Source organism: Ananas comosus, unplaced genomic scaffold, assembly GCF_001540865.1.
Source record: "Ananas comosus cultivar F153 unplaced genomic scaffold, ASM154086v1, whole genome shotgun sequence".
Lineage (NCBI taxonomy): Eukaryota > Viridiplantae > Streptophyta > Magnoliopsida > Poales > Bromeliaceae > Ananas > Ananas comosus.
This window is the reverse complement of record NW_017890729.1, coordinates 23,785-33,836: the sequence shown is the minus strand read 5'-3', so window position 1 is coordinate 33,836 and position 10,052 is coordinate 23,785. Positions and strand designations below refer to the sequence as shown.

At 40.7% G+C, this 10,052-nt stretch overlaps 1 protein-coding gene across 2 annotated transcripts; it reads left to right on the top strand.

The window, feature by feature from the left end:
* The first annotated feature begins 3,927 nt into the window (after positions 1-3,927).
* Positions 3,928-6,374, top strand: LOC109704157 (protein ABHD17A-like). Of its 2 annotated transcripts, none has more exons than XM_020224900.1 (2): positions 3,928-4,551; positions 6,245-6,374. In XM_020224900.1, the coding sequence occupies exons 1-2, from the start codon at positions 4,199-4,201 to the stop codon at positions 6,312-6,314; spliced, it is 423 nt and encodes a 140-aa protein (XP_020080489.1). In that variant the 5' UTR covers positions 3,928-4,198; the 3' UTR covers positions 6,315-6,374. The 2 variants fall into 2 exon arrangements, with proteins under 2 accessions (XP_020080489.1, XP_020080490.1); XM_020224901.1 differs by lacking the exon at positions 6,245-6,374 and adding an exon at positions 4,625-4,913.
* Positions 6,375-10,052: the final 3,678 nt, after the last annotated feature.

The following is a 10,052-nucleotide window of genomic DNA, read 5'->3' as shown; positions in this document are numbered from 1 at the left end:
AACTAGTGATCAAATTTTAAAAATGAACATAGGGTACTCTATCTACAAAATGTACAACTCAATGCTGGGTCTGTACTAAGGCGGCAATACTTACTCGGCGCCCAACTCGCGCGGTCGCTCGGCCAAAGGTTGTGGAAATATGGGTGAAACTAACAAAAAGTTTTACAGGTGGATTTAAGACTCAACATCCGATCACTAGGATAACTCAGGATAATAGAGAAAGGATAAGACTGAAATAAGTAAAGCAATCCTAACATGATGCATAATATGGCCTGAAAATAGCAAGGAATATCAACCTTACAATGAGATTATGCAAGTCTTTTTGTCTTTATTTTACACTTTGTTTCATTTGTTATTCGGGCACTTTGTTTTTTATTCTATTCTTTAATTCAAGGATAACCGGGGATATGCCACATTGCTTGCTTTCACATGGTAAGTCCATATCGGCAGGAACCACCCGCTAAGGACGGCGTCTCGGTTTACTCCCACCTGATGCAACTCCGGAGCGCGCCCGAGGGGAGCGATGCCCTCGGACAAAAAAGTACTCCATAGCAAGTATGATCATATCTGAACTCAAGATTCAAGTTCAATTGACTTACACTAGTACTATTAGTTTCATCACTATTTGTGTGCCACCACCACACCTATTGCAATCATTTGTTCTTTACATTAGATTACTCTTGGGCTAACTCAAATTATATTCTTTACATTTTGATTTGAGCATAATATAGATTCATGTTCTTTACTCCCATTATGTTAACTACAACATTGTCATTTTAATCATTTCAACTTAAAAATGTTTTTGCTCACATAATCCTTAGTGGTCATTCATTAAGTTATGAATGCCACTCGACTCTGTCATTGTGTCCCTCTGTTCTTTGCTCATTTGGGTGTTACTTTCTCTCATGCATCCATGGGTTTTTGAGTTCATAAGTTCATTCACATATTATGATTGTACTACAATCATCATCCTTATATTTTCAATCATGTCTTACTAAAATAACATGCAAAATTATATATCCTGTCAGTGATGACACATTAGGACATAGACGAGAAATTAACTAACATATTGAAGAAGCACCACCATCGTAGGCTTCAAGTCTGCTATTTTCTTACGATTTTTTAGACTTCTGTTCTTTACCTGCGAAAAGAAGCCTACTAAGGATCATTTTGCTTCATATTTTACATATGGTATTTTGGAATGTTTAACCGAAAAAGAAAAGCGGCACCAGCGTGGGAAATACCCCAATTAGGTTTCTGAGAGGTCATTGCCTTAGATTCATTTAAGCAAAGCGCCATTTGGTGCTAGCTCAATAAATATCAACTAGGGTTTTAATTAATGGGAGCAAAGAGCTTCATTATACTCTAAAGTCATTAGAACCATCTTTAGAAAATAAACCCTACTTAGGGTTTCACCATGAGAGGTGATGAAGCTCACCTTCAAGCTTCACCATTGCTATGGTCTTGATCTCAAAAGAAGCAAAAGAAAAGCTTCACATACTCAAATGGTTCCATAAAACCCATTTCAAGCTTAATCCAAACCCTAGATTAGGTTCTACCATGATTAGGGTTCAAAGCTTACCTTGTAAGCTCTCCTTTTCCAAGCTAGAGATGAGGGAGAGGGAGTTTCTTCACTTCCTCTTCTTCTTCTCCACTTTCTTCTTCTTCTTTTTCCTTCCTTTCCCTTGTCTTCCTCTTCTCCTTTGTCTTCTAGAGAGGGAGAGGGAGAGAAGAGAGTGTGAGAGGGTGAGGAAATGAGAGAAATATCTCATTTGCCCTCATACGTAGCTATTGGGTTGCAAAAATGCAAATAAACCCCTCAACTTTTATCTATGTAGACTGCCTGGACTGGGCTGTTCGCGCAGGCGGGGACCGGTCTCTCCTTCAGGGACCGGTTCTCGAAGGCTCTCCCCGCGCAGCCAGAGCTGCTGCGCGCAGGGCAACCGGTCTCTCTTTGGGGGACCGGTCTCTCGGGGACCGGTCTCTCAGGCAGGGACCGGTTCCCGAGAGCTAGTTTCTCAGGACTTAGTCGATTTTTCAGCTGTCTCATTTCTCACGCGTTTGGGGACCGGTCTCTCCCACCAGGGACCGGTCTCCGAGAGCTCAAAATCTGCAGTTTTGCAGAATTTAATTCTTTAGCTTTCGAAAACCTTCCACAACGCGCTTTTGATCATTTTAACACCTTCGGACTTTCCGAAGTGTATCGTTCTCGCACTTTGGTCAATTTGACTAAAGTTCGACATTTACCTTCTGAATTTTCGGTGTATTACACTGAGACAATTCCGGAGCATCCCGAGGGTATCATCATTGCGGATCTCGATTAGATGGCCGGTATCGAGGCACTTGATGACGTACCTATTGCTGAGCTCGATGTGGATCGTGGTCGTAGACATGGACGTGGCCGTGCACGAGGACGTCGATGGAGAGGAAGATCGAGAGACTGATTGTATCTTATTGATTTAGATCGCATACTTTGTATAATATTATATAATACTTTATTTAGTTCACATTTGTATATTTGTCTGTGTTTTTGTTGATATTTTTATCCGATTAATTATATCTTGTTATTCCACTTGTCTTATTGTGTTTCTTATTAGAATATTTGTTCTCGTAAAAATTCTTGCCTTAAACTTGTTCAAATTGTTTTTAAAATCGAGCTGAAAAAAGGAGTTGTTGCTGTTTGCACTAAGATGGTGAATGGTTTACCGCCTTTAGTGCAAAATCTCCAAAAGCCACAAAAAACTGGGTCGTTTGCACTAATGGCGGTGAACTATTCACCGCCTTTAGTGCAGCACTAATAAGACGGTGAACCATTCACCGTTTTATCTGTGTTTTAACCCAGACTCCAGGACTTGGCCAAATTTGCCAAATTTGGCTAAGTCGGAGTTTTATACTAAAGAAGGTGATTCACCTTCTTAGTTAAGATGATGAACCATTCACCGCCTTCTCAAGGGCAATTGGACAGGCAAGGGGAAGCGTGGGGGGGGGAGGGAGGGTTTGCACTAAGGGGGAGCGTGGGGGCGGGAGGGAGGGGGGTTGCACTAAAGGCGGTGAATAGTTCACGGCCTTTAGAAGACGGTGAATCATTCACCGCCTTCACTAGAAAACACAAAAATGGTGAACGATTCACCGTTTTTATGAGAAATACTAATATGACGTCTACGTGACAAAAGGAGGGTTAATTTTATAAATAAAATTTTGACAGGATCATTTTGCCAATTATAAATTTTTGGAGGTCATTTTATAAAAAAAAAACCCATCTCTCTCTCGCGTTAGTGAAGATCCAAGGCTTTTTTATAAAATGACCCTCTAGAAACTCAAAATTGGCAAAATGACCCTCTCAAAATTTTATTTGTAAAACTAACCCTCTTTTCGCCACGTCGGCGCCACGTCAGGATTTCTCACAAAGACGGTGAATCGTTTACCGTAGTTGCAATATTTGTTATAAAAGCGGTGAACGGTTCACCGTCTTCAAAAGGCGGTGAGCCATTCACCGCCTTTAGTGTAAAATCCTCCTTTCCGCCCTTTTCTCCTTTCCGCCCTTTCAAGTTCGCTGTTTCTGTGCCCTCGAGAAGACGGGGAACGATTCACCGTCTTATCAAGGATACCATATTCTGAACTTGAAAAGATTTACGCATCAGAGTAGGGATTTATACTAAAAACGGTGAATGATTCACTGTCTTATAAAGGCGGCAAACCATTCACTGCCTTCACAACAAATATAACAACGACGGTGAACGATTCACCGTCTTCTTGAGGAATTTCTGACATGGTACCCACGTGACGAAAGAAAGGTTAATTTTACAAATAAAATTTTGATAGAATTATTTTGTCAAAATCAAATTTATGAAGGGTCATTTGGTCATTTTATAAAAATGCCCGAAGATCCACCTCACCAAGCCTTTCTTCCGCCCGCTTGCACTGGTTTTTAAGTTGTTCTAAAAAATTATAGCAAAAAATAAAAAATAAATGCATGCGGCTTCTTGCGGTCGTCTTCTGCGATCTACCCCACGACCCTCACCTCCTCCGATTCCAATCCAAGCTGAAACCCTAACTCTAAACTCCGCCCCATACGCCTCATCTTTCCGATCGTCATCCTCGCCGCAGCAGGATCCGATCCGAATCGAAGGCGGCGGGAGAGAATTAGGGTGGGTTTTGGGAGGGAAAAGGGGGGCTGGGTGCGGGGTGCGGGGTGCGGATGGGAGGAGTGACGTCGTCGGTGGCGGCAAAGTTCGCGTTCTTCCCTCCGAGTCCGCCGTCGTACGAACTGGCGGCGGCGGAGGGCGAAGAAGGAGAGGGGGGTGGGGGTGGGGGTGGGGGCGTGCGGGTGTACATGACGGAGGTCCCGCGGCGGGCGAACGTCGAGGTGCGTCGGCTACCGACGAAGCGGGGGACGGAGATCCTGGCGATGTACGTGCGGAGCCCCGCAGCGTCAGGGTCGGCGTCGGGACCCCTCACCCTGCTCTACTCCCACGGCAACGCCGCCGACCTCGGCCAGATGTACGAGCTCTTCGTCGAGCTCAGCTCCCACCTCGGTGTCAACATCATGGGGTGAGGACCACCCCCCCTTCTCTCTCACTCCTCCCCTTTTTTATCCTTTTTTCTGTTTCTTTTCGCATAACAGTGTCGTTTGAGAGGCAAAGGGAAAACTTCAAATTCGCCCTAGTATGGAAAAACCATGACGGACTCGATCAGCATGTCTTTCTTTCACGAGTAGCTTGATTTTTAAGATCGGTTATTATTCTGTTCAACTTTGAATGTGACTTGGGATTGTGGATTTGATGGAGGGCCAGCTCTTTGACGACGGTCGACGGGCATTCTCCTGTCGGTCAACTGTATATCTATCAGTTTGAATTAACGGAGTTGGGTTGCCCATTTCCTTTTGGCAAATTTAAATTCCTGGGTTCTTGATCTGCAGGCTTCAGAGTTTGTGGTGCCTACTTTTGCATTGGTTTTTAATTTGTTTCTGTTATATTGCTCGTCTCTTACTTGTTTGGGGTAGCTTTCTAATTCTTTATATTAGTCGATTGCAAACATTGGGTATCGTTTCATGCGTATGCTTTGTCTTCAGTTTCCTTTGATATGCTTTTCTTTTTTGTTGTTATTTCTTTTTTTGGGCTTGATCGATATAGTTGTGGATTGTTAGTTCGTAACCTTTAGACTATTAGCGAAGTTACATAGAGATTGTGAATGATTATGCAAGATAACTGCTGGAGAGCGGTTTGGCGGAGTAATAAAATGGCACTTGCTGTTGGAATGATAATGAAATAGGAATATAATTTTGTGATTAATGGGAGACAGTTTAGATCTTGTATTGATATTTTACATACTTTCCTTGTTCACTAGACTGGATCCTATGAACCACGGATACTTCAAATTTCATGCCGTATCCGTATCGGATACGTATCGGATACCGATACGCGCCCGATACGCGACCGATACGTGTCCGATACGGGAATGAAGTATCTAGCATTTTTAAAAAATAAAAAAATATCGGATACGGCTCGGATACGTGAGGGATACGGGGGGATACGGGGGGGACACGGCCCGGTTCTTTTTTGGTCTAAAATGATTGAAACTTAAAATTTTTTTAAAATCTCACGTCCAAACCTATTGGAAAGAAGGAAAAGAGTGAGAAAAACACCAATATCTATTCAATTTGTCACTTCATCTATCTTTTTGTTCTTGAATGGTAGAAGGCGCTCCCTCTCGTTCTATCTTCACACAGTATTTACTCTCTTTCATCTAATTTGTCAACCTAGTATTAAGCAACAAAGGCTATAGAAAATATGATTTTTTTTTCCTTCTCTATTAAATTGTTAGCATATTTTTTATTACTATTTTAATAATAGAACTAACAAATCAGACATATATATTGAATGATTAATTATCTAGTTTGTGCGACTATATATTTATTGTTATCATTTGATCAAGTTGAATGATAGTTGGTTTGATACTTTTTGAATTATTATTTTATATGATTGATTATCTTTTTTTATAAACATATGTAGAATAATTATACAAGTTAATGCATATTAGAATATATTCCTTAATATAGTCTAGATATTCTAATTGTTCTCAATATATCATTACATATAATCAACATACATTTAAATATATTTAAAATAATATTTTATTTAAGTATATTCCGCGTATCGTATCCTAGAAATTTTAGAAATTGCCGTATCACCGTATCCGTATCGTGTCGTATCCGTATCCCCGTATCCGTATCTGTGCAACATAGACTGGATCTTAGGAGATTTCTCGTGCTGGCCATTCCAAGAATTTGTCAGCATGCAAAGCTGAAATGCTAGGGGATGCCAATGCTACAGGGAAACATATAATGTGCATGGTAAAAATAAGAGCTTAAAAAATTCTTGTGTAAAGCTACTGATATATTGACTGTTTGACTTAAGGTTAAAAAGAAGAACTCAAGAAATTCTTGTGTAAAGCTACTGATAAATTGGCTATTTGACTTAAGTTTCATAAAAGCTTTTGGCTGATGTATTATTATTTAGCATGTTGCCCTCAAGAATTCCATATGGATGACATGCTCGAAAAGCATAGCCCAAAATAAGTGGTGTGTGCTCTTTAAATAACTTTTGAGACCCTTTGAGCATGCCAAAAGAATGGAGAATGGTAAAATAATTGATTCACTGCACATCCATCCCACAAAAACCTGTATAAAACCTGTTCATTCGAGATGATATGCCTATATATAAACCTAGGTATATGTATGTTGATGTGTCAAATGAATATCAAATATTAAGGCCTCGTTTGGTATCGTGTTTGTTTGCTTTTTTTTTTTAACAGAATTTGTTATATCAAAGAAATGTAGGAATGGATAGTTGATTGTTTGCAATCCTTTCATCCGAGGTCTTTGTTTGACAACAAAAACCAAAAACTTGAAAACGACCCCTCTTCTTGCTTCCAAGATATTTTTTAAAACAAAATCGCCATCTACCACCTAATCGGATGCATTGTAAGCTAATCAACTATAACAACAAAAGAAAAAATTTTCCTCCAACACATCGAATTATATAGATTAGTATTTTAAAAAGTGAAAAATGGCAATGATCAAACGAGGCCTAAATTAGTTAATTAATTAATTATACTTTCACTAAAACACTATATGTAGCAACTTTTAGTGAAAAAACTATTCATGTAGCTTCTACTAACTAATTACTAGGTTTCCAAGATGGCGAGATGGATCTAATCATGGGATTCTAAATTCCTAGGTGTTGCTCTAGTTGTGAGAACAACTATTTTTGGAACTTGGATCTAGAAAATTTCTGAAGAGCCAAAAGAAGATAATTACTATTAATTTCCTATCTAAATTAATAACCGTGTAACAAATTAAACTATAGTAAAAAGCTCCAATTGAGAATAAAATCAAGGGAAGTGGGTAGTTACGGAGAATCAAAGGAGAAAAGAGCAGAAAGAAGAACATCGAATTAGTAGGGAAAGAAATGCTGCTGTTGGAGGCTCACTACAGATCATTAGAGGATCATCAGATGTCATGTGATGGGTGCTGGAAGGTCGTAAGACTTTTTCACAAGCCTGAACAAGAGATAGGTTCGATTCATTTGGGAAAATTTAGGAGACTATAGAGTGCTATTGTAATTGATATATACTACTATTAGTCTTTGCCATAGTATGACATAATTTAATCTGTCAATGCAAGATTGAAATCAATCTTGCTATAATAACCGATTTGACAGCTAGTAATCAAGACACTCTAGCCAGACAAGCACCTCTACGAAATGTAGAATAGTTGTAACTGTGGGATATTGCTCGCTACTATTGTCATCTTGAATGCTTTCAAGAAACAATATGTTTGGCCAGAAACAATATGATTTGGTAAGAGGAGGGAATTCTTATCATAATAAGAAATTAAACATTGAATATTAGGAATATGACAATACGTGAAACATAATGTATATTCTACTCCAACTTTTCTTTGAAATGTTCTCATGTGCCCTCATGATCTAAGTTTTCTAATTAACAGAAATATATGTAAGCTGAATGGTATTAACAACTAGAATAAAACATGTGTTGTAGCTGTTGAAGAAGATTTAGAAAATGCATTTAAGTATCATAATTATAATGTTGATTTTGCGTTGAACCTCTATTGTCACGACCCGCGACCACCCGCCAATTTGGCCGGGTCGCGGCGCCGCCGACAGACTGCCGAACGGACAGGGTTTCCCTTGTACTACGGACAGAGTCTCCCCTGTACATTCAAGGCATCGCAATCCAAACAGGTACAAAGGTTCCAACCAGGAACAGATATAAATCAAACAGATTGCAAATGGAGGGTATCATACAACATAATGTACCTTAAAGTATTACATTCATTCTCATTCATAGTTTTTACATCACAATTACCATTCTTTTAATCCAAATGCAATCTAAATTATTACAACTTAAACAAGCCTGATACATTTCTTTTCATTTCTTTAAAACCCTTAAGCTAGACTGTCACAGGGTACAACTATCTCGGTCTCTGGGTAGGACGCTATCTGCAGAACTACGAGCGGCGGGTCCCCGATCTCTTGGTAACAGCACCGCACACACGCTGCTAAAGCGGCGGCCTACCAATCGGTCAAACACCTAGGATGGCGGACAACTGACTTGGTGACAGCACCGCACACACGCTGCTAAAGCGGCGGCCCACTGATTCAGTAACTTGGATCCGGCAACAACCCACTCCACGCTAAACAAGCGGCGGTCTGCCGATCCTGTCCTCATGCCACTCGACAACGGTCGACTCCACGTACACTCTCAAGGAAGTGGAGCTCGATCTGTCACGCGCCTGATAGGCGCTAACTAACTGAGTTCTGGACAGTGCGGGGTCTGGCGTGGCGGGCTTTTGCCATGGTTAAACCAGGCTAAGCTCCCGCCGCACGCGCTGGCGGCTTGCCTGTCTCAGAGGGGACAGGCGGGTTCCGATTCGTTGCCTAACACATGTTGTTCAGGGGTCCTTTTGTTGAACGTAAGTATGTGTTAGTTGTTGCTTTGCTTTCGTGTTTGTCACGATATTGGTTGATCTCGTTCGCTATGTTCATTTTAGTATGTTCATATGTTTTCTCTCTTTGAATCGATAAATTTGGTATTAACTTTGTAAATTGGAGAAAAATTGTTTAAAAATGTTGAATTGGGCGTCGGACGCGCGGGAACATGGCCATGTGCCCTAGAACATGGCCATGTCCGGGAATTTGGCTCGCGTTTGGCTCGGAGCCCAAACGGACAAAGCGTCTCGAACATGGCCATGTTCGGTCGGAACATGGCCATGTCGCGGACTTCGGCTCTTGATGCGTCGGACCGACGCTACCAACATGGCCATGTCGGTAGTGGGAACATGGCCATGTTGTCGAGGTCTAACGACAAAAAGTTAGACAAAACTAAAGAAAAGCGCAGGTTATTGCGATTTTGATAAGGTTGTGAAAACCTTGAGTAAAAACGAGAAGGTTTGTATAACTTTATGGTTTACCTTGAACAGGTTTAGCAAATTAGCGGGTGAAACCAGGTAAACCGGTTTCAATCGGTTATAGCAGCTTAAAGCTATAGAATGTTCTGGCTCAGCCCATCAAACAACTGATTCCATTTCACTGGAATCTTATCTTACGGTTTCCGATTTTATATCGTACCAAACTCTTACAAGTCTTATTTCTTGTACATTGCTTTCCAATGTTCATTTCTTATCGATTTACTATTTCTTATCGACTCTCGATTTTGATTCGTAATTTACCGTTTCTTATTTCTTGCTAATTCTTGTATTCATCACAATTTCATTGGATGAACGTACTAATGTCCAAAACGTATAACTTAAAACACTCCGTCCTGTACATAAAGTTAACTTATATATATAGACAACATATAACAACTTGATTGCACAACGTCACGGAGCAATCTGGACAACCGACTCGAACAAGAGAACCCACCGATTTGGGTGACTCCTGATACCTGTTATCAGAGTGGGGGCACAACGACAAAACCAACCCATGTCCATGTCCATGTGTGCACACGCCGCGCCGCCGCGTTCCGCTCCT

Coding starts and splice junctions, on each gene's coding strand:
- LOC109704157 (XM_020224900.1), top strand. CDS start 4,199: ATGGGAGGAGTGACGTCGTCGGTGGCGGCAAAGTTCGCGTTCTTCCCT. Junction 4,552..6,244: donor CTCGGTGTCAACATCATGGG/GTGAGGACCACC, acceptor TGTGCAACATAG/ACTGGATCTTAGGAGATTTC.